This window comes from Lepidochelys olivacea, assembly GCF_965140295.1.
Source record: "Lepidochelys olivacea isolate rLepOli2 genome assembly, chromosome: 5".
NCBI classification, from domain to species: Eukaryota; Metazoa; Chordata; order Testudines; family Cheloniidae; genus Lepidochelys; species Lepidochelys olivacea.
The window spans coordinates 86,132,760-86,158,256 of record NC_140415.1 but is presented as its reverse complement, the minus strand read 5'-3'; the positions used below and the strand labels follow the sequence as shown (position 1 = coordinate 86,158,256).

The 25,497-nt window shown below is 42.4% G+C and overlaps 1 protein-coding gene across 1 annotated transcript in view; it reads right to left on the bottom strand.

The window, feature by feature from the left end:
* SHC3 (SHC adaptor protein 3) overlaps nucleotides 1-25,497 on the bottom strand; it is a 73,330-nt gene that overhangs the window by 5,523 nt on the left and 42,310 nt on the right. The window contains exons 3-10 of the mRNA XM_084627989.1: nucleotides 23,016-23,079; nucleotides 20,633-20,752; nucleotides 18,098-18,151; nucleotides 12,824-12,875; nucleotides 8,230-8,356; nucleotides 6,023-6,176; nucleotides 3,016-3,112; nucleotides 165-359 (exon numbers count right to left, since the gene is read on the bottom strand). Of these exons, the coding sequence (XP_084484115.1) occupies nucleotides 165-359; nucleotides 3,016-3,112; nucleotides 6,023-6,176; nucleotides 8,230-8,356; nucleotides 12,824-12,875; nucleotides 18,098-18,151; nucleotides 20,633-20,752; nucleotides 23,016-23,079 (863 nt within the window). The remainder of the gene's footprint in view (nucleotides 1-164; nucleotides 360-3,015; nucleotides 3,113-6,022; nucleotides 6,177-8,229; nucleotides 8,357-12,823; nucleotides 12,876-18,097; nucleotides 18,152-20,632; nucleotides 20,753-23,015; nucleotides 23,080-25,497) is intronic.

The window sequence follows — 25,497 nt, the reverse complement described above, 5'->3', positions numbered from 1 at the left end:
TTCAAAACTATAAGAACCCATCATTTCAAACTCAGAAAGATATGGATCATGTTCATTAATTCAACCCGTTTTAGGAATGAATAAATGGCAATTCTATTGGTCCAAAATAAAAGACTAATTATGTAAGATCTGTTATTAGAGGTGAGAGTTAAAAGGGAACTCACTCATATCAAACAGATCTTTTCTTGGACTGCTGTCTTTGGTACACTCTTTTGTTCCACTGAATGCACTTTCAGCATCTGCCTGAAGTGCAAGTAGAGCTTCTATGTTTATATGTTGGGTGTTCACATAAGCTGGCACCTCTCCCGTTGGGGTTACCTGAGGCTTCCCTTCTGGCACGCTGTAAATGTCCAAGGACCCTGGAAAATTCAAAAGACTTATTTCCCCTCCCTCTCTTTAACATCGCATTTGGAAGGATAAAGCAGCATTGTTTAGAACAAACATAGGAGGTGCCACTAACCAAAGTGTAGACTCAACAGTCTCTGGAAAGAGAGATGAAAAGACAAACAACAAACAACATGCCTGTCTATTAGAGCTTGGCACATTGGAAAAATCGTTCTCGAATAGTCATTCAAATTCAAAACTGATTTTGATTTGACTGCGTTCATGGTCCTTTTGTCTTCACTTTCTGCCTATTGTTTACTAGCACAAATACAGGAGGAAAGTGAATTTTAAGCCTGACTACTAGCTGTATTTGATTGGAATATTCAAAACTGGGACAGCATTGGTTAGTTACTCATGTCATGCAATCAGAGAACCAACCAACACAGCATGAGTTTTGAAATTTAAATATCAAATATCTGAAACAATACTGCAAACTAGTCAAATGAGGGGAAAATTTCATGAAGACGTGCATAAAAATTCTGAATAATGAATATATTTCAGAATATTATGATTTGTTCATGACATTCACAAAAAGCAAAACAGGAAAATTTTAGAAATCAATTATTTGTTACAAATAATTTGCTCAACTCAGCTCATACATGCACATATGTGCAAGCACAGACACTGTGATGGTCTGTACCCCTGGATTCACCCTTTGACCATTATTGTAATAATCTTTGTACAAAGTATGCCTTGTAAGGTATAATTTAAAAACTCATAATTTACTGGCCAATAATTGTCCTGAACAATATTGTACATAAAGTTATAAAATTCTACTGTAGAGTTCCATGTTCCAAACCACAGCCCTGCCCAAACAGAAAATGGCAAACAGGTCTGTCTAAAACAAAAGAATGTGTGCTCTGCTTAATCTGCATTTAAGCGGAAAACAAAGGGAGTTCCAACGGGTGGGAAAACCAGCAGGAGATATAATACCCTTAGAGTTTTTGTCTCCTAACTCTCAGCTGGAAACATTTCTAAGAGGGGGACTGACTATAAAAATGACACCCTTCCTCCTCCTCTCTTACTCTCTGTCCATTGATTGACTGTGAAGGAACAAAGGAAGCAGCCATTACACAGAAGATGAGAGCCCTGGTCTAGAAATTTGGCCAGCAAGACTACTGAGAGCATGTGATGACAGAAACTTTGCTTTGAATATAACATAGTTTGTTAAGTTAGGCATTTTATCTTTATTTCTCTTGTAACCATTTTATGCCTCATTACTTGAATTCACTTAAAATCCTATATCTTTGTAGTTAATAAACTTGTTTTATTGTTTTATATAGACCAGTGTGTTTGAATTGAAGTGTTTGGGAAACTCCATTTGAGATAACAGGATATGTGTATATCATTTCTATTAATAAAATAGCAGACTTTATATTAGCTTGTATTGTCCAGGAGAAGAGTGAGCAGTAGAAGATGTACAGTTCTGGGGAAAAGTCTGGGACCAGAGGTGTGCTGTGGTCACCTTCCAGTGTAAATCAGGTTAGTGAAAGCCTGTGACCAGCAGGTTGCAAGTGCACACAGACATAGCTGGGAGTGACTTACATGCTAGAGCAGTGGTTCTCAAGCTTTTTTACTGGTGACCCCTTTCACATAGCTAGTCTCTGAGTGCGACCCCCCTTATAAATTAAAAACACTTTTTTATATATCTAACACCATTATAAATGCTGGATGCAAAGCGGGGTTTAGGGTGGAGGCTGGCTGTTTGTGAGCAGTCCAGGAGTGGAGGCAACAGCAAAGTAGTGTAAAGGTTAGAAAGCATGGGTGTCACAGCTATTCACCAGTCCAGAGTGTACCCTGGGTATAACACACACACACCTACATTGTCAGAAGTAACTACTGATTTTGGTTGCCTGATTTGATTTGTAGGACACTACTGGAGACACCTTCAAAAGGTCAGATTTTCAGAAAGTGCTGACCACCCACCTCCTGAAAATGAGGCCCCTTAAAGGTGTGTCAAGTTGGGCAGCCAAAGATTAAGGCATCCAAAATCACTGATTAAATAAACAGCTCTGGGAACTGAAATCCAATGTATATTCTGAAACACACACACACAAGTGTGTGTGTGTTTGTTTTTCAGGATATACATTGGATTTCAGTTCCCAGAGCTGTTTATCCAATACCTGTCACAAACACTGATGCTAAAATTCACTTTAAGGGAGGAGAGAAACTATCAATTAACTATAGTGTCTTGCTGCAAGATTTCCATGTATCAGACTTTCACCTTATGGCCCCAATCCACCCAATCAAGTCAAACTCTATGATTGGGGCCTACATAATGTCTACACTAAAAAATAAAACAAAACACCTCAGTGAGTTTCAGAGCCTGTGTCAACTGACTTGGGCTCACGGGCTTGCACTGTGGGATTAAAGACAGCAGTATCGACAGTTCCTGCTCGGGATGGAGTCCAGGCTCTGAAATCCTCCCCACTTGCCAGATTTCAGAGCCCAGGCTCCAGCCCTGGCAGGAACATCTACACTGCCATTTTTAGTCCTGTAGTGCAAGCCCCATAATCCTGAGTCAGTTGACCCAGCCTGTGATACTCTCAAAAAAAAAACAAAAAAAAAACAACGCGGCAGCAGTGCAGACATACCCTTTGAGAAGTATAATTACTTTAAAGTTTAACTCACCTTGTTTAACAGGAGCAGGCTGCCAATCTTCACTGAATTTGTCTCCAAAGTGTCGACTCTGGTAGTATGTTTGTTCTCTTCCTGCTGCTGTTGCAGACTACAGTGGACATACAAACAACAATTCTTCAACTACTCCTTCCTTTAAAACACTGTGATGCAGTGTGCATCTTTGAGGCTTTTTTTGGTTCTGTTCTACTTAAACCTAGTCTTCTTTTCATTCCTTATGCATGACACTATGATTGAGTATTCTGTCTTGACTGTAAAAAGAACAGGAGGACTTGTACCTTAGAGACTAACAAATTTATTTGAGCATAAGCTTTCGTGAGCTAGAGCTCATGATAGTGTGAGTGACCTTCATGAAAATCTCACTCCTTGCTGCTTTTATTCACCCTTGTAATCCTCAATGACAACATCAGGTGTGTCTATAAAATATTCTCATCCAGTGCAGCCTTCTTTATTGGCAAACCCTGACCACCTATTGAGGATGCTCTGCAGGAAACAGATGCTGGAATACAAGAATGAGTAAGCGTCTTCAAAAGGATTAACAGAAAGATTCACTCTCTGGAAACTACTGACTGTATGGTGGAAGGGGGTTCTCATCAGACAAGGCATCTCTGGGAATTAAATACAGATGTGCCACCAACATTATGATCTTTGGCTCAGATGTTGAGTGCTGTTCCACTCAGACTGGCAGAGCCACACTGATTTCAGTAGGGTCAATATGGGCAGCCTCTTATAGTTGCTCATGCCCACTGAAGTCAATGGGACTCCATATAGGTGCAGGGACCTGCCTTCATGAATCAGCTTGAAGGAGCACACACTTAGAGCCCAATCCTTGTATTTTTGCCTGAATGAGAACAGTAGGATTGGTCTGTAAGAATCATAGAGTATCAGGGTTGGAAGGGACCTCAGGAGGTCATCTAGTCCAACCCGCTCTCAAAGCAGGACCAATCCCCAACTAAATCATCCCAGCCAGGGCTTTGCCAAGCCTGACCTTAAAAACCTCAAAGGAAGGAGATTCCACCACCTCCCTAGATAACGCATTCCAGTGCTTCATCACCCTTCTAGTGAAAAAGTTTTTCCTAACATCCAACCTAAACCTCTCCCACTGCAACTTGAGACCATTACTCCTTGTTCTGTCATCTGGTACCACTGAAAAGAGGTCTAGATCCATCCTCTTTGGAACCCCCCCCTTCAGGTAGTTGAAAGCAGCCCTGTTGAAGTGCCCTGTTCTTAACCCAGCACACAAACAACTGGATGGCATCCAAATTACCCTTTCCTGGGGTTTCCTTTACTGTTAACTTAAGGGGGCACCACCAGGTTGAAATATTAGTCAATTAAAAAACTACCTAAAAGTAGTTTCATGTGCTACCCCTGCCCATGAGTCCCTCTGCCAATTGATTCGGTTAGAATCAAAGTATCCTGTTTCAAAAAATGTTTCTCTCCCCTATTGTGGCGGGAAAGAGTCATACATACAGCAGGGGATAGTGAATATACAGGAGAAATAGCGAAGTTTGTCTATACGAAAAATAAGTTGCACAAAGCAAGCAAATGGAAGAATGTGTAAAAAAGTCCCCTCCCTAGGCATGTTCAGTTATAGCATTCTCAGGTGTTCCATGTAATAATAACGAGGGGCATGGGGGGGTGGAATGTGATTTATAAGGCAATGGTACCTCTTTAAATAAACTTTCTATCAGGACATGTACTTGAGCTCGGCTATTTCTGGATTTGCTGCTGCCTGCGCCTCATACAGAGGTTCAACCTTTTTTATGTCCTGGGTTAGAGCTAACAGGATCCACCTGATCCAGCTGCCTAGGTCAGCCAGGAGAATAGCTCTGCAGGCTGCCAGGCCCAGATCCACAAAGCGACGTAGGAACTGTGACACTGAGCATCACAATACCTAACTGTTAGGTGCCTAGAAAAATCACAGGAACAACACTACAACCCACAAAGCTGAGTTAGGCACCTCGGCTCCTATTCAATGAATGGGGAGAGATAGGCAGCTTAGAATGCAACACACAAAGCCACCTAATCTAGCTAATAGGAAAGGCTGATAAAATGGATGGGTATTAAGCCTCGCCCCCTCACAGAGATAGGTGCCTAAACCCAGGCTGCAGGGAGGCACCTAGCTCTGCTAGTGATACACGAACCAGGGGAAGATAGGCACTACTCCACCTAACTAACAGGAAGGGCCCAATCCACTAGGTGTACTCAGAGGCCACCAACTCCACACAAAACAACAGGGAAGGGACGTGGAGGAGAAGGACTTCCCTTATAACCATTAGCCCAGTGGTTAGGGTACTTACATGGGATGTGGGAGACCCCTGGTTCAAGTCACCTCTGCCTGATGAAGAGAAGGGATTTGAACAGGGATTTGCCACTTCTTAGGTGAGTTCCTCTAACCATTGAGCAGGGGATATCCTGATGAGGAGCTCTTAGTGAAGTTGTTCCACTGAAATTATATAATTGAATAATTAAATGTTAATGGGGCCAGAGAAAGAGGGAAAATGACTCTATAGTACAATAGGGCTTTCAGAAAGCTCCATAGGGCTGGTCCAAAAGGAAACAGTGTACACTATCTTTCCTTCTGTGTATTAACAGGGAGTGGGGACCTTATAATTTCTCCCTAGTTACTTAGCCATGTCCTACTGAGAACAATAAATGTTGGCCTCCCACCTAGCATTCTGTGATCTGGAAGCCTATGATTTTATCTGTCTACTGAGCAGGTGTGATGGGTAAGAGGTCATCTTTAGCCTCTTCTCCCCCAGCACAACCATTGCAGGACAAGCCAGAATTTAATAATAAACAATACAGAGTCATGTTTCATTTCTTATTTAAATACATGAATGAACATGAAGCAATAATAAATAAGTTGCCACAGAACAATTCAGTTATATATGAAACGCTACAAGGTATTTAATATTGTCAGTGCATTGATCTGGAAATAAAATGCTGCTTTCAAATTTTTGATTGAATAAGAAAGCTAAGCAGGTAACATTTCACTGACCTGAGCAGTATCTGCGGCATTTGGGATCCTAGTTTTGAATCTAGCATCAATAAAGCCACCAGTAGGAGGCATTTTATTAGGAATGCTGTTGTAATAGGGATGTTCTGCTGGCTCTCCATTTTCCTCCATCCAAGGTTCATCAAAACTCTGCATCCTGTAGAAAGGGATTACGTTATTCATCTCGCAGCACTCGAAGCACTGTAGTACTAGCTACATGGGCCATATACTACCCAGCCCTTTGACAATTAAGTGACATTTACAAAGTAAAATAGGATGAACCAAGCAGCACTCCATCCCTGTAACGAGGCTGATCCAAAGCCCACTGAAGTTGATGGGAGCCTTCTCATTGACTTTAGCGAGCTTTGGATCAGGTCCTATATATATTTCAGAGTAGCAGCCGTGTTAGTCTGTATTCGCAAAAAGAAAAGGAGGACTTGTGGCACCTTAGAGACTAACCAATTTATTAGAGCATAAGCTTTCGTGAGCTACAGCTCACTTCCTCAGATGCATATCGTGGAAACTGCAGCAGGCTTTATATATACACAGAGAATATGAAACAATACCTATTCCCACCCCACTGTTACCAGCAGGACAGTGGGGTGGGAATAGGTATTGTTTCATATTCTCTGTGTATATATAAAGCCTGCTGCAGTTTCCACGATATGCATCTGAGGAAGTGAGCTGTAGCTCACGAAAGCTTATGCTCTAATAAATTGGTTAGTCTCTAAGGTGCCACAAGTCCTCCTGTCCTATATATATATATCCCTATTAATGACATCCATTAAAAACTTCTTCACAATACCTTTCCTAGTTACATTTACCATGTTATTTGTAGTATTATTTGTGTGATTGATTGATTAACTGATGATAAAAAAAAAAAAAGGATCCTTCATAATGTCTTGGGGCCTAATTCTGATCTAAATAACCCTGGTGTGAATCAGGAATGACTTTGGTGAATTCAATAGGCCTGATTTTCTGTTTCACTGCACATCAAGCTATCATTTACATCAGTGCAAAGGGAAGGTAAAATTCTTCCAAATCAGAATGGTAGCAACCCACACTCACTATGCGTAGGGTTGCCAAAACTCCAAGATTGTCCTGGAGTCTCCCGGAATTAAAGATTAATCTTTCATTAAAGATTATGTCATGTGATGAAACCTTCAGGAATACATCCAACCAAAATGTTGCTCACACCAAAGGAGCTGATATGGTGCTAGCATTGGTGGGAAAGTTTCTAAAAATGTTACTGTAGACAGAGACTGAGGTGGGGGAAAGAGATGTGAAAATCAGTATGAAGGCAGAACCATAGGCTAATTTGGTAGGGGATAAACCCAGTTCCCCTTTTAGAACAATCTCACATAGGGTTTCCTCCCACTCTGCCCTTCAGTGTGCACTTTTTTCATGGGAGGGGAAGCCTAACCTCTATTTATGTGTTTTTAGAAAGCCTGTTTCTTTGACTTTAAATAAGGGTTATGATGATCTTTATGACTTGCAGCAAAAAGAAAAATCTCTAAAATGAGCAGACCAAAATCTGTCATGAACATTCATAACTTTACAAAGAAACCCTGCAGGATAGATTCCAACCTCCCTGGGAAGTTCCTCCACTTGCATTACTTCAAGGCTCCATCAACACTGGGTATAAAGCTGGATTTAAAAACAAATTTTAAACAGATTTAGGCTAATAGGGCTTAAAGACCTTCAGTATGGATATGGGCCAGAGCATAACCATTTAAAACCCGTGCTTAAAATAGTGCTTTGACGTGGGGCCAAATAGATGACTCTTAGCTGGTGTAATTTACAACTTGTTCTGGTCACTCATTATGTAAATTATACCAATTTAGTGTCCCATAGTTTCACTCAGCGATGTGCCATATACCTCCTATAGCATACATCACCTCTGAATTTGGCCGCCTGTCTCTATCTCTAACAAGCGTTTGACTAGCCAGTATGGGCAGGACGTTATAATTTTAAAACTGTTTAGCCTAGAGGCCATGTCGAAACGTGATTTTAAAATGATTGTGGCCAATCCACATTGATCAGGCAAACCATGTTTCACTCATTTATCAGAACCTGTTTTAAAGTGTGTTTAAAATTCAGTTCTTCTAAGACAGTTTCATCCACAGCACAGCCATAGATTCACCCCTCACTTTACCAGCTGGTGAAGGAAACTGCAGAACTAGAAAAGATTCTACTGCAATGTTACTCACCTATCATGGAGAGCAGGTATATTAGAGGGACACCGTAAATATTGCTTAAATCGTAATTCAAAAGCTTGCCCTATGGTGCTGATAATATCCTGGGCCAGGTCATCACAGCATTCCAGTATATGGCACGCTAGAGGAAAGAAGGAGAGATGCTGACATTTACACACCATTATTTATACAGTCTTCATTGTGATGCAGTAATGAATGGCACAAGGACCTCCAGGACAAGAACAGTTGTTCTTTTCATGATGTATAGATTTTATTAAAATCTGAATGAACAAAAATAGCAATTAGCTACAGCTAACTTAAGACATTGGCTTGATACTCCTTGCACTCACACCATCTGAAATCAGGAGTGATTCCACTCCAATCCAATGGAATTATCGTACAACAGTGTAAAACTGGTGTAAGTGAGACCAGAATCAGGGCCCATAATTTGAAAAGCTCTTTCAAGAAGAGAAACCTTAATGAATGTCATTCATTATCACCTGACTGTAACTGTGTGCAGCAAGTTACAGGAGAATTCTGAGCTTTCTATTAAAATAAGGAGATAGACACTAGAGAACATTTTCAGATCATTCCAAATTAAATTTACCTTTATTTCTCTTTAATCTGTTTTCCATAATTTTATCGCCATCTTAGTTGATTTTCTAATCTACTTATCTTGACGTGTGCCTGTGCGATAAAGTTTCCAACTGGGGGTTCTGAACTTCCCCAAAATGAGGCGTGAGGGAGGTATTCAGATGCAGGATACCAACCAGATCTTTGGCCCTGCTATGGCTCCAGTGACACAAAGGTGTGGTGTATTGGCGTAACTGGCTAGCTGGGAAATCCCTGGGTGGCATACAGCCAATACAGAAGCTCGACATTGATCCCCTCTATGCACTCTTCTAGGCTGATACTCTGGAACTGTGTGGAGGGAGACTGGTTATACCACCTCTACACCTGCTGGGGCCGAGAAACCCACTCCCTTTCCACTGAGCAATACGAATCTGTGCCTGAAATATAGCTGGATCAAAGGTGGCTTGAGTATGCCTACACACGCTGCAATCACACTTCCTCATCGCAATGTAGACAATTGCATGTCCAGTGCCTACCACAAGGGGATTGGAGCCTCTAGGGACTAATGTAATACAAATTAGGAATGATGCTGACATTTGTGTGTGGTTGTACAATTATGTTAGTAACAGTCACACAGCACTTGAAGAGCATCTACACAGTGGCCCCACACAGGCTGGCATGCAGGAAGAATTTGTGCATAGACCAGGGTAGGACATCATGAGATCTGCAATTACGCAGATACAGTGGCTGCTATTCCTGCCCACAGAGTTGTGTGATGTCATGCAGGGCAAATGTTCCTGGCCCTGGGTTGCAGATGGATTTTTCCCCCAGCCCAGCACACTTCACCTGCATAAACACTGAGACTGAGGCCACTGGCTTATGAAGTGAATTTGCCATACATGAATAAACCATACGAACAGCTGTGTTAGGCATTCAGCATCATTGTGCAGACATCTCCAAACGTGTGGACTGAAAGAAGCGAAGCTGAACAAAGGACTATAGTATGTATGCATGCAATAGTGGAAGTGGGTATTTAAAGAGAATATGTTGCCTGCTGCTAAACAATTTGGGAGCTGAAAAGAAACTTAAGTCATTTTAAAAATAACGTAATGGATAAACTGTCTCCTTGGATACACGGATGGTTGCTGGGCAGGTGAGAAGTAGAGGCAAGATCCACAAAGGGACTTATGTGTTGCAACCCTCAGCATCGCAGTGCTTAATTTTTAGGTACCTAGAAAATCACAGGAATAACACTGTGATCCACAAAGCCAAGTTAGGCCCTTGGGCTCCCTATACAATGAATAGGGAGAGATAGGAGCCTAAGAATGGGAACCACAAAAACCATTATGCTAGGTAGGAAGCCACCTATGCTAGTCAATGGGTGATGCTGACAACAGGGATGTGTGCTAAGCCCCACCCCTCTCTCAAAGGTAGGTGCCTATCTCCACTAGGGATCCACAAACAGGTACCAGCCACCTGGAGTCAGTGATAAAGAGGTGTTGTGGTAATGAGCTAGGTGTCTGCCTTGCTCCATACAAAATGGCTGGAAAAGGGGGCAGCCCACTTTACTTACAACTTACAACGTGTAGCCCACTGATTGAGCACTCACCTGGAGGTGGGCAATCTAGGTCAGGCTTTGCATGGGACTTAGGCAGCTGAATGCCTGTCTTCCCCTGATTCATGAATCACTTTGGGGCTTACGCAGTATAGGTACCTGGGCACCTAAAGGGAGGCAGCAGTGCATATGCCCCAGGGTCTAATACTTGGGCGCCTAGGGAACTTTTACAGCAGAAAGTTAGGTGACGAGTGAGTTGAGGCACCCACAGGGTTAGGTGGCAGCCAAGCAGGAGTTTCATGAACCACGGGCATGGAGACATAGGCACCTAACTCTGGAGTTTAAGCATCTAAGTTGCTTCATGGATCACACCCTTAGGTTTCTTATAAAAGGAACGAGAAGTTTGGCTCACACAGAGATATTTCTTTAGGGTTTGTTATAGACTGGGTGACTGGAAGACAGACAACCGCTATGCTACAAGAGCGAGAGCATTAGGCTGTGAGAGGAAAAGTACCATTTAATCTTTGTAGGGAAAGAATAAGTCTTCTTACTTGTGTGTATAATGTGGAGCATGCTGTGGGTGCTACTTTAAATAACAAAAAACATTTTCATCAGTGATGTAGAAGTACATATAAAATCACTGCTGATAAATTTTATGGGTGACACAAAGACTGGGGGAGTGGTAAATAAGGAGAACAGAACAGTCATACAGAGCGCTCTAGATCACTTGTTAAACTGGGTCCAATTCAAACAACATGTCTTTCAGTACAGCCAAATGCAAAGCTATACATCTAGAATCAAGGAATGCAAGTCATACCTACAGAATGGGGGATTGTAACCTGGGAAGACGTGATTCAAAAAAAGATTTAAGGGTCACAGTGGGCAAACACCTGAACATGAGCTCCTAAAGCAAAGGTGTGTCAATTGGATATTGTGAGGGGGTGAACCCCATCACGGGCAAGAAAGAATTAAAGACCAGTTAGGCACATTCATTCCACCTGACAGAGGCTGTTGGAAGCTAGAGGCCTCAGGAAGACTTAGGACAGGACTTGACACCAGAGCTGGGGAAAGGCAGTGAAACCACTGGAGCACAGGACCCAGAAGATAGCTGGATACTTTGGACTCCGCTTGGATATTTTGTTACCCTAGAATGGGTTTGGACTAGCTGCTCCTCAGCCAGAGAGCTGTGTGGTGATTGCCTGAAGGGGATGCTGGATATGAAAACTCCTGCTATATTGCCTCCTGACACAAGGGGGCACTCTTGAGGTGAGACCGCACCATTACAGATGTATAATAAAAGGAGTAGCGAGGAGGTGGTTTTACACCTGTACATGGTATTGGTGAAGCCAATACTGGAATTCAGTGTCAAGTTCTAATGTCTACATTTTAAAAAGATTATTGAAAAATTGCAGAGAGTGTAGAAAAGAGCCACAAAATGATTTGAGAGCTGGAGAAAATACCTGAAAGTGAGAGACTTACAGAGTTCAGTCTGTTTAGTTTATCAAAAAGAAGATTGAGAGGTGACTTGATTACAGTGCATAAGTACCTTCATGGGGAGAAAATGCCCAGCTGTAAAGGGCTCTTTAATCTAGTGGAGAAAGGCAGAACAAGGACCAATGACTGGAAACTGAAGCGAGAGAAATTCAAATTAGAAATTAGGCATATATTTTAAATAATGAGGGTGATTAACAACTGGATCAAACTACCCTGGGAACTTGGAAAGTAGAGGATTCTCCATCTCCTGATGTCTTCAAATCTAGGCTGGATGCTTTTCTGAAAGATATTCTATAGCCAAGCACAAGTTACTGGACTTACACAGGGGTAACTGAGTGAAGTTTAGTCACCTGTGATATGCAGGAAAACAGATTAGATGATCTAATGGTCCTTCTGGCCTTAAACTACCTGAGAATCTATGTATTATTAATATATTATATAATATTTTGTAACTTAAACTTAAGACCTCACAAAGCTTTCTGTAATACAAGCAGATGGGAGCCTTTTGTACCTATCCTTCTAGATTATGATTTCTTCGCTCTCTTTCTATAATTTGCTTTTATGTATGAGAATCATAACTGGATCATAAATCCTGTTTGTTGGAGGCACTCACTAACAGGTGCCTTAAAGAGAAACCAATGTCTGATCTCAGGGAAAGTAGAAGGAGAACTAGGTAACAGCTTGAATACAAGATCAGAGACAAAGAGGGTTATGATCTCCTTCCTCACAACATTCTGCAAAGATGCTAGGAAGGTCCAGTCCAGGCATGAGGAGCATCCACATGATTTGAAATATATTAATCATGGCAAAAAATCTGCTGGAGTAACATGTGTGGCTGCTGATTATTGCTGTGCTGATTGTTCCAGTGATCATCCCTAATGTCAACTTTTTTTGTGTTGCATTTACTTTTTCTGGAAAAATCCAATAAAATGAAAACATGAATTTATATTTTTAAATGGAAGGCACCAAATATAAAAAATACCTTACCTCTGCGATTAACAGGGTCCTTAGCTACATATGCAACATAGTCTGTTGTATCCTGTAAAAGATGGAGACATTATATATATATATATATATATATATATATATATATATGATATGCTCTGCTCTTTTGTTACAGTGCAAAAGCAAATTCATATATTCATTATGAATGAATATATGAATTTGCTCTTACGCTGTAACAAAAAAGCAGAGCATATCACATAAGTATTTCCCATGAAGTGATAGCCTGGTGGTGAGGGTCGGACAGATAGATAACCCACCATTTTACACACAGCAATATGACTGAGTACATCGTCTGTATGGAATCACGCCGAAGAACATGTTCACAATATAGTTAACACGATGCCATCAATATCCATGTTTAAGCATGCTAGTCTGTAGCAGGCTTCCAGCATGGTTTTCCTGACCAGTGTGGACAGTTTTTGCAGTCCTTCCTTATATGAGAGTTTACCCATGACATAAAACCATGCTACAGACTAACTCTCAGGCAAACCTAACACAAGTATGCAAATAAAACGGGAATAAGGAAAAATAAATTTTTATTTCACATGTCTTCCAGGCTACATTTTTATGTTTTGTGACTACCTTTAACTGATAAATAAGGCTAGGGAATGCTGGCCAGGTAAGCAAATTCCTTTTTAAAAAGCTCTTCCATCTTGCCCTTAAGCATAGCTAATGCTGGCATCTGTTCAATTTTAACATGGACAGGGCCTACCTATGCCCTGTTGAGCACCGTATTAATATCCTGTTTGAACACCTGCCACTCAGACACCTGACAAGCATGTGCAAAAGCAACTGTTGTTTTATTGCAAAAACATTTACAGGATTGGTTCTGATCTCACTCTGGTTTCACACTAGTGTGACTCCACTGACTTCCAAACCATTACCCTTAATTTACACTAGTGCAAGGACCTCTTCCAAAGCCCTTTGAAATCAATTAAAAAACTTACATTGACATCAGTGGGCTTTGGATGAGGCCCAGATTGACAAAAGAATCAGGGTCTTGTCCAAGATACTCAATGGCTTGGGCCCAGCATATCTAAAAGATTGCCTGAAGCCATGGGCAGCAAGTAACGTAGACAGGGGAAGGTTGTGCCTCCCCAAACAGCCTTGTGTGGCCCCACCCACGCTCCACCCTGAAGCTCCCTCCTGCCTGCTTCCAGTTCCCTTCCCACTCTTTTGTGGCTGAGAGGCTGGGGCCGGTGTGCACAAGGCCCGGAGCTGGGGGCACTGGGGCTAGGGGCGCTCCGGCTCTGCTGCTCACATGCCGGGTGTGCTGGGGCTGCTCCGGCCTTGCCGCCCACCTGCCCAGTGCTGGAGCTGGGGCCGGGGACACTCCGGGGCTGAGGGCACTCTGACCACGCCGTCTGGCCGCCTGGTGCGCTGGGTCTGTGGACTCTCCGTCTGCACCGCCTGTCCACCCAGCACGCTGGGGCTGGCAGAGCACGAGGGGTTGTCAACCACAGAGGGGGTGCTCCTGGCTCCGGTGGGGGAGAGGGAGCAAAAAGGGAGGGGGAGGGGCTGGAGGCTAGCCTCCCCCAACAGCATGTTCACCCACCACCCATGCCTGAAGCTCTGGCATGAAGACCATAGTTGACAACTCCAGTCCTCAGGAACAATGGAACTTCCCACCACAAGAGTGAAGGTTGTCTGTATGGGAGACAGAGCCTTCTTGAGGGTCAGTCTGAGACTGTGGAACAAAATCCCACAGAAGTAAAGATCTCACAGACTTCAACACCTTCCGCTCCAAATGCAAGTCACACTTCTTCAACTTCGCCTACCAAAACAAAACATTATATTGCATACACAGTTCTTCTCCTGGGGAGAGGATGAGAGCAAGAACAAACCACTTGTGGCAGATGTTAGTCACAGTGACAGATATGGCAATTTCCTACAATATCCTTGAAAAAAACCTTAATGGATTAAGTTTAAGCGTCTTTTGAGTCCACTGTATTAAATGCAAACGTTATGTATTACCGTGGGCCGGGATTGTATGTAACCTCTCTAGGGGGGAGATATGATGTGAACCTTGGGAAGTGTTATGAACTTCAAAGAACTCTGCTGAACAATGTGTAAGAATGGGCTTTTGGGGACAAACATTGTCAAGTGATTTACCTGTGGAATCTCTAAGGGGAGATGAATGCAAATTCCCCACCTCCAGTTATACAAAAAACCAGTCTTTTGAAGTTCCACCCTGAGGAGAGGGGCCATTATCTGCAGATTACCTGTTCTTGGAGTCTCAAGATCAAAGGCCCAAGCTGCATACAGGAAAGACTAACCTGCTTGTGGAGGTGGTAGTTCTGAGCTAAGGCTGTTATGAATTTGTGACCACAGAAAAGCTCCATTGTGGGGTTTGAAGCACTGACTCTTAACAGAGCCATGAGGAGTTGGGAGGGGTGATCTCTGGCAAACTTATTAGAATGTGTGTAGGTTCTTTTGTTATTTTAAAGTTTTCTCTGTAATGCTTCCACCTTAAGAATAAATGTGCTTGCTTAGAAATATCACAGTGTAGGCAGGGAACTGTGCAGCCAGCAATAATCACTGTCAGGAGGGAGAGAGATGTGGGTCTCTTCCCAAGAGAGGTGATGGCTGAGGAGCTGAGAGTTTAGAGTGAGTGCCCTCAAGGGGCCACCATGGGGGAATACCGGTGCAATTGCCCTAAACTGTGACACTCACATCACTTAATGCACTACTGGAGTGCACTCAGATACCACGGTGATGAAGGTAGTAAAAGAAGGTGTATAGAACAGAACAGAATAGCCCTGTCTCTCTGTTCATGCATATCTAATACTCCCAGTGACCTGATGTATGGGGAATGACTCTGGTGCGAGTGGTGATGGATTTCATCCCTGAAGAGGAAAGAAAACAATGAGGACATTTATGTTGCGATATATGCTAGGCTGGTTTAGTATGTTTGGTGTATCAAGCAGTAATTAAATTTAGTTCTGAGAGACAGGAACCACATGAGCAAGCTCTTTCTTTTATTTAAAGTTCTCCCAACGAGGTGTCTACTGTGACAAACCTGCTGAATGTCAAAGGATGCTCACACCTACCCTCCTCTCCACCCCCAGGATGAGATCATCATATAGTGGTCTTGTTGTGCTACTTTACAGTTTCACCAGCTCTTGTTGGCTCCTGTACTTGGTAAGATTTGATTTCTCAGTGACTCAGTGGCATGACTTTCATCTCACTAAAACATTTGATAGACCTTATTTATTTCAATTCATAGAATCATAGAATATCAGGGTTGGAAGGGACCCCAGAAGGTCATCAACCCCCTCGAAGCAGGACCAATTCCCAGTTAAATCATCCCAGCCAGGGCTTTGTCAAGCCTGACCTTAAAAACCTCTAAGGAAGGAGATTCTACCACCTCCCTAGGTAACGCATTCCAGTGTTTCACCACCCTCTTAGTGAAAAAGTTTTTCCTAATATCCAATCTAAACCTCCCCCACTGCAACTTGAGACCATTACTCCTCGTTCTGTCATCTGCTACCATTGAGAACAGTCTAGAGCCATCCTCTTTGGAACCCCCTTTCAGGTAGTTGAAAGCAGCTATCAAATCCCCCCTCATTCTTCTCTTCTGCAGGCTAAACAATCCCAGCTCCCTCAGCCTCTCCTCATAACTCATGTGTTCTAGACCCCTAATCATTTTTGTTGCCCTTCGCTGGACTCTCTCCAATTTATCCACATCCTTCTTGTAGTGTGGGGCCCAAAACTAGACACAGTACTCCAGATGAGGCCTCACCAATGTCAAATAGAGGGGAACGATCACGTCCCTCGATCTGCTCGCTATGCCCCTACTTATACATCCCAAAATGCCATTGGCCTTCTTGGCAACAAGGGCACACTGCTGACTCATATCCAGCTTCTCGTCCACTGTCACCCCTAGGTCCTTTTCCGCAGAACTGCTGCCTAGCCATTCGGTCCCTAGTCTGTAGCGGTGCATTGGATTCTTCCATCCTAAGTGCAGGACCCTGCACTTATCCTTATTGAACCTCAAATCTCTTACTGCTGCTGGTGGTAATGCTGTCACCTGGTAAATCACTCGCCAATGGGTGGTGGTGTTTCTAGGACTTAGCATGTGGGATGGCAGATGGAGTGGCAAAGAACTTTCTTATGGAGGCAGGCAACTGTACTCAGTCCTCTGCCCGCTGCAGGAATTGTTCATTTCCAGCATCTGTTGCAATCTGTGGTATTTCAGAAGTGCTGTTGATCAATTTTTTACTCCCAGAATTACTATTTTACAATGGCCCAAATACATCCCTGCTGTATCCCCATTGAGTTTAGCAGAGTTACATCATGGATGAATTTGACCCATTTAGCATATGGATAACAGTAAGATTGCAAACATGTCAAGGATATTTTGCCCTGAAGAGCTGGTGCAGTTAACTCATCTTGCAGTTGAGGTGGGAGAGTTAGTTCGTAGAGAGGGCCATATGTGCCATGTAAGTGGACCTATCCCTGGCAACAGGGACTGGGTTGATCAATCTAGAGTAAAGGCTTTCAAGACTCAGGAAGGACTTTTACTATTTTGAAATTCTTTCAATTCTTCATGTATAGGACATATTCTGAAGCGTATTTAGTATGAAATTGGGAGGACAGCTGAAACAAATATGTAGATAAGTAAAAAACCCCAGATCTGCCCTCTGATATGCATGAATTGAATGTGAGTTGCACAGAGGCACCTGAGAGCAAAACTAAACATGGCAAGTATAAAAATGCAGAACTGGGCTTCTCCTAAAAGCCACATCCTCTCCTCAAACATATGAGTGGAATGGACATATCTGAGGGCAGTATTTGGCTCTCCGTTTTCATAAGATAGAGTTGAGGGAAAAGAAAGGAAAGAAAAATTACCTGGGGCTACCATGCTAGAAATACAGCCTCATCCTCAATCCTTTTCTGCAGGAAGGGCAAAATGGATAACAATCCAGATGAAAAGTGAAAGGATATCCATATGAAAATACTGCGCTTCCTTTGAAAACCCCGGGGCCCTACTTACAGGATTTATAAGATTTATATGAAATGCTCCAGGCCCTTTGACACTTTTCCTGACACTCATTCACAGAGGAGGATTTGTGACTGCCTGTCAGTGGTTTCCCTCAAAAAGAGCTTGATGGCAACGGTCAAGAAGAGCTTATGAAATAAGAAACAGAAGCTATCATGCTTATATTTTCCTTTGAGTAAGACATGAGATAAATCCTGGTATAAGGTCCTCCTATAGCAATATGTATGGAAGAAAATGACTAAAGAAATGCTTACCGGATCACCTCCAGAGGCAAAGGAAATAGACTGCATATGATGATTTGCTATTATCTGTTTGGATCAGAAAAAAAACAAAAGTATGAGTCAGACGATTCTCTTTTGCAGATTACCCCCTTTGGTTTTCTTTTTTTTTTTTTTTTTGTGAGAGTGAAGTAAAAACCGAAAACAAGATCAGAATTAATTCTTGCCTTTCGTCTATGAGGAGTTAGTCACAGAGAATATGCTGCTGATGTAAACAAGCTCAAGAATATTGGATATCCCTAATTCAGGTTTTCCTTAAGTTGAAGGACAATGACATTTTAGAATAGCAGTGAATGAACATAAAAATGTGCCCAGCATTCAAGTAAATTATATAGCCCTGCCATACAGTATCTTATCTGAAAATATAATTTCCTAAAGATATTTTGGAGAAACTTTAATCTGTTGAAGTGAGTTTTTGTCACCTGTGGTGATGAATATAGCAAAAAGGTACACTTCACCCAAAATACATAGCTGCCACAGCCTGCATGGCTACAAAAGGCAAATGTTAGGGGCTTCCATAACCTCCTGTGGATTTGAACAGTGTGGACACCAGATAGACTCTCTAGCTCAATGGAGTTAACTGTCAGAGCAGTGGAAAGAGAGTTGGAGTCATAGAGAGAAGCATTCCCTGAGCCAACTCATTTTCCTTTCCTCTTTTTCCCTTGCACCTGAAAGACCTGTACCTGCCCTCTTGAGGCTGAATGTGAGTGTCTCTTGGAGTTCCTTCACTGAGTTAGAAAGGGTCACTAGAGAATAAGATGAAGTGTTTCCTCCATCGCAGGCATGCTGCCTTCATAATACTTTTAGCCCCTGCTGCTCACCCAACTGTAACCTTTAAATAGATCTTTAATTTTTTTTATTCTCAAAGGAGGATTGGCTTCCTCTTTATCCCCAAAGGAGGGTTTCTCTCCCCACTACCACTCAAAGACCTGTATCATGGTGGTCTTTGTACCAGGAGGACTGAACAGTAATTCACTCCATGTCTCAGTGTCACTCTTAACTAACATAGTCAACTCAATGGAGCAACTCAATTGGTCCCTTACCTTCCTACTCCAAACTAAGAATGCTGTTTTTCCATTGTTTCCAGTCCAAAGCTGATCCAGGAACAAGAGATGAGGAACAAGAATCAAGACTGTCTTTCTTGGATAGCACCATAAAGAACTAATCACAAAGCCATTTGGCCAGCCTTGTTTTCAGTATTCTGAAAGGTATGCCACAGAAAGCAGACCACATTTTTATCCGTTCCAGGAATGCACTCTGGGGTAATCCAACACTCCTAGTATAAACCAGAAATGAAGGAGACCTCCACTGGAGTGCTGGTTTGTCAAAGACCCCTTCGTTTCACAGCCCTCCGTCATCATAGCCAGTGTAATGAATTAGATACATATGATATCAGCCATCTCTTCTAGTTCCAGTTAACGAGACTATATTGTGGAGAGAAGCCAAAACGTTTGGGGCTGATGTGAATCAGCAGAGCTCCATTGACATCCCCCAATCTCTGCTGCTTTACCCAGAGCTGAGGCTCTGGCCCTTTATTTAAAATGACTTCTTACTTTTAAAATGCCTTCAGTTTTTTGTATGTTTTGCAGATGGGTCATACTAAGGGAAGGCTCCCTGTGCCAGTAGTGAAAGCTGGGACAAATGCCCTTATAAAAAGTACTGTCAGATTCTTTAATAATGGTCCAAAACACTACAGCATGCCATAGTGCTGCTATTACAGTGCTTGAGTTAGTACTGTAGAAGACGACAGCATCTTATATGAAGAGGGTGGGGAACAGACAAATAAGTAAGAAACCTTTCAGGTGTGTGTGTTTCTAGTTTATTTTTTATCTTGTGGCACAGCAAGTTTTTTCCCCTCGCTGTATCTAGGCACATCTAGGTACGTAGCTCACAGCAAACAGCACAGCAGTGATTATGCAACACTATCAGCTTTCTCTATATGCATAGCGAGCAAGATTTTTTTCTCATCTCATACATCATTCACAACCCACTGCAGTGATTCCCCAAAGTCAGTATATACCTTCAGCGCAAAGGAGAAGAATAAAGTGATTGGTTGACAAGGCTTCCTTCTTCTGAAAGGCAGACATTTCACTGAAGTGCAAAACCCCCAAAGCAGGATTTTTAACATCACCTTATGAATAGAATGCCCTCTAAACAATATATAGAAAAAGAAAGAAAAACCACTGGTAATAGGCATTCATCTCTGTAGATGGGTCAGAACCAAACACAGCCAGAGTTTGGAACTGGACCTTTTTCTGCCAGAAAAGGCCATTTCACATTGTAAAGTGAACCTTTTGAGAGGTAATGACAGAATTACTGTGAGAACACTATTTTCACCAATCTATGTTAAATGTGTAAACAAACTAATTAATCTATTGCACTTGATATTTTCATTTCTTTTTTATTTGATAAAGAAATAATACTTTAAGCACAGGAGCATTTTATCAAGTAGCAAACCTTACATGGTATACTCTTCATCCATGGACTTATTAGGGATTTTTATACACAAACCTGCTTTGAATCAGGAGTCATTAGATTTAAGCTGGTGGTGGATATATTCAGAGTTATGTTCATTCCTGCAAACTGAAGATTGCTCTTTCCCAAGATGCTAGAGAGAACTTTGCTTGGTGGCTGTGAAGTAATGGAATGCATTTTAGTTGATTTGCAATAACAACTCACTGTTACGCATGCATGCATCTGACGAAGTGGGTATTCACCCACTTATGCTCCAATACGAAAGCTTATGCTCCAATACGTCTGTTAGTCTATAAGGTGCCACAGGACTCTTTGCTGCTGTATTATACTGTTCAGCCACATGGGGACACTGTGTGTAACAAATCCCATTTAAGCTAACCTCAGCCACTCCTGGCAGTTCATTAAAGGATCTTTATGGAAGGTTCATATCTGGTGTACCTCTGAGAAGGAAGCTCTGTAGCCAGTCTATATCCAGTAGAGGAGCCCGACTTGCTAATAGCAGCCCTCCAACCTTCCCTGTACAAGGGGTACATGACACACTTCGTGCAGGCTCAGCTGACATCTTAAGGGCTGCTATTCAAGAATGACAACTTTTGCTCTACACTAGTGATCACTTCATTTGGGCAGCTACTTTTCTCTGTAGGTCATTCCTCATAACACGATTAACAAAATGGTTAAAGCTAAAGTGTGGAATATAGCAACAAACCATAGGTTACAAAACGTTATTACTGTACAATAGTCAGTGGGGATCAAACCCTGGACTTGCAACACCAAAAGCACATATTCTTACTACTTGAGATGAAGGAATAACTTTGTTATCTATAAGTAAGAAGCAGAGTCTTATTCTCATTAGAGATAGAAGGAGATATAACTGCATACACTAAGCCAGTGTACTTCACATAGGAGAATTTTTTTATTAATATGTAATAAATCCATATTACAGACTAGAGACGAGAATTTGCCCTAGCCATGTAAATTAAGATACATGAGAGGAAACTGACAAAAATATTAGAGTCACCATGAAGACAGGGTGGAGCACAGACCTGCAAAAGTTCATGTGTTTTTTGTTGCTGTTGTTAAGATTTACCAGCACCATTTCCCTTCCCAAAGGGTTGGTTTATTTTAAAAGTAGTACGAGCGAGTGCTGAGAAAATGCAAAATCAGTCAACGCTACGCTCGGCTGAGGCGGCAACTAATGGTGTTGGACGCCATCAGGTGGTGGAGGGACATCGACAATACCAGGAGGGATAAGCCGGAGTGCAGATGAGAAGCGCAGTCAGTAAAGTAACAAATACTTTCCTCATGGATTGTATTTTCTAAATGGACAACCTACCCTAAATTCTCAATTACTGTGGGACAATTTACACTCGTTGATATATTTTGCTTTCCACAACCAAATCTCTGTCCAATTTTTCAAGACTGATGTACCTGAGTATTCGGATTCTAATATTTAAACAAGAGACACTGTTCTTAGACACCCTGATTCAGCAAGATGGCTCTTTGGCACTAGGAACTTCCTTTCATCCATTTTCCCAGTGTTATTTTGTGGCATTTTGTTTTTCAAGAAAAAAAGACATTTGCCTTTCTTTTACTTCCTGATTAAAAGCCCCCATTAAAAAGGCTGAATATGGAAGAAATTCTTTGAAAAAACAAATATGTTCTGAAGCAGATTCCACTGTCACTGTGGTATTTGTTGTTTGAGTGTTTGCATATGTCTCACTGGGAGTTAAATACAGTACCCCCTTGTGACCATGAGAGCTAAATATGTATTACATGGCTCTCAGCTACAAGAAAAAGCTACATTCAGCAAAGACGGTGTGTGGGTTCTTGTTCTGAACCCTCCCTCATACATTCTATTTCTGTTGGTAGTACAACAGCTATCCATTTTAGATACAAGCTCATGTCACTGCAAACTAGACTTCCTAAGAGCTAAACTTGGCTTTACCACAAGCCTGAGTTGGGGCAGTTCATAGTTGTGCTGCTCCAGAGGTAGAGCCGGGATCGTACTGGCACTCAGAGTCACAGTCTCCTTGCTCCAGGAGGGCAACAGTTTGTGTAGCTGGAAACCTCGCACAGTGTACTTCCCCCTTTACTGTGGCCAGTAACATGGGGGCAGAGCCAAGACTTCACCCACTCCCCAGCCACTTCCCTACCCAGCAATGCTACTCGCCATGATGTGGATATCCCAGGTAGGGGAGGAAGGAGTATCTTTACACTCCCTTACTTTGAACTCCTATGAACGATGCTGACTGGAAAGGCAGTAAGTGCAATCAACAGTGGCTGCACACAGACAAGACTTTGGAAGATTCTGCACCTGCAGTTCTCAGGCTGGCTTAAAACACACCTGCCCACTGTGTCTGGTTTCCACTATGCTGACCTAAGGAAATATGGGTCTCTAACAAGAAAGAAAGAAAAATACCTTTCTTTTTTTGAAGGCTGCTTTGGCTCCAGGTACTGCTTCACAAACACGGCTGATTGCTTCCCTGTGGAGACAGAAAATAAGCTTTAGAGCAAATGGATGTGCTGGTTTCTTCATTATATGTTCAAATTGCACTGAAGGGGAATATTTGACAACTTAGTTCTTTATGGCATTCAATCACAAGTGAAGACCTGATAACTAGCGAGTCAATTAGTTCTTTTCTCACCTGTAAAGATATCGTCTCTGATCAGCTTTAAAACAGACTCCATTTTTAAAAAAAATACAGCCAGCCAAAAACATTTCCCTTCTACCTTCCTTCCCAAATGTGGAATTTTCTCCAAATTTAGACTACTCTGCTCTGAAGTACAACACTCAGTTTTGGTTCAAGGTGCACTAACTTGAGAACCATTAAGGATAAACATTGGTTCTTTATACCATTGGAGAGCTGGTATGTGCTGCACAATTCTCTTTTTTTTTTTATCCTAGTGAGATATCAGGTCTTAAAACAATGCAGCTCTTAATTATTAAACACCATTTGAGACCATTTTTAACATATGTATTTATTTTGGGGGTTTTTTCCCTAAATTTAGAACATAGAGATGATTATTTTCCTCCCCCTCTGAGGCTTGTGCAGAGCCAAGCCAGCCTGGTTTCACATAGTATCAGAACTCTCTAAAATATTTCTGCGATCATTTTGATGTAAAATGTATGTTGTAAAGAAAATATATGACGTGTGTTGTGGTGTAAGGATTTTACTGGTATTTGTTCATTATGACCCACATAACTTGTGGCCTGACCTCATCACTACAAATATCTTTATACCACAAACATTATGTTTTTGTTTTCTAATCACACTTGTGTCATTGGTAAATTAATGCTGACAGGCTAAGTGAAAGAAACATACACTCAGGAGGAATTTGGATGAAGAATAGGATGGCATTTCAAAATGAAATTTTGCTGAACATGCAGCGACAGGTGAATGTCTTTAAGCCCTTTAGGTTTTAAACAATAGGTCAAATGCAACAACCAAATTGTTAATTCTTGAAAATCCACAAACATGCATGCACACAGTCCTTCTTAGTCCTGTTAATATCAATGCTGTAATGGATCTAGCCTTGAACAGAATAGTCTATGTATGCTTCCAAGTGGACAAATTACTTTTGTACAACCAAATATTTTTAAAAATAACAAAATTGGAGAGAACCCACCGCAAACTCAAAAGCCCACACAGCCAGAAATGACCAAAGTCGCAAAGCCAACCTAAAGCATCATTAAAAACCAAAATATTACTTTAATTCTATTCTGACACAGTATCCGTGTTACTGTTTCAACCCATAGTCTATGTGAAGGTATGTGACCAGTGTGCATATGGGAGGGGGTGCACACATATGTGCAAGTGCACACACGGACAGTGGCCTAACGAATGAAGTTATTGATTTATTATGGAGGAATCAGTAGTGACTCCATAGTTAAGATTGGGGCATGTACAGAAATAAAAATTTGGCCACTTTTGGAGAGGCACTTTCTGTGCCCCCCGTGGCCTGCGGTGCTGGCTCCCCTCCACCCCATAACCCTGGGGCCTGTGGCGCTCGCTCTCCCCTGGTGGCTGGAGGAGCTGGCTCCCCCCTCCTCCCCCGTGGCCCCGTGGGAGCCAGACCTCCCACGCGGCCTGGGGCAGGAGGAGCTCACTCTCCCTGCCATGGAGGAGTTCTGTGCCTCGGTTTTGTTGACTTGGGAGTCGTGCCCTGCTTGCCCCTCTTGCACATGCCCCCGGTTCAGATTGTGTGGCACTTCTGACCTAGGGCCCAAACCATCGCACCTGAAGTCAGTGGAAAGACTCCCATTAACTTCAACAGATTTTGGATCAGGCCCTTAAAGCAAGACTAAATCCCTCCATTTCACTGTCCAGTGATTGAATTTAGTCTCCAAATCTACCTCAGTTCAGAAGCCCAATGAATTTTCTGCAATGTGTTTTCCATAAAATTGTTACTAACACTCCCAGATACAGCAGTTAACAATCAGGCCAGCTGGCAAATATTCCCCTTGCTCGTAAGAACTGTTTTCATTAACCCTAGGAAAAGCCAACACATATGTCTATGATCCAGTGCTGCCTCCTTAGCCATGCTGCCCAGCCATGAGCACCTCTGGCTCCTCAGACAGGCTCCCAGCAAGCCCTGGGTCTTGCAAAAACAGTGAGGAGAACTGGGCAGCAGCTGGGAGACCTTCTCCCCAGCCCATGGCTGGCTCCCCAGACTTACTCCCTATCCCTTCCCAGTGTGCTTCAGAGCTGGTCTGGGCAGTTCAGCTACTCATCCACTCTGACTGCAGAGATACAACCTACGCTTATCAGGTACATTTACCTGCACCTCCCCCTGCCTGCTCCTACAATCTCCCAGCAACTATCAGCAACAGAAGGCATGGAGGGGCAGGGAGAGTTTGCAGGCAAATTTTCCTGACAAGCATAGATTGCATCTTTGCATTG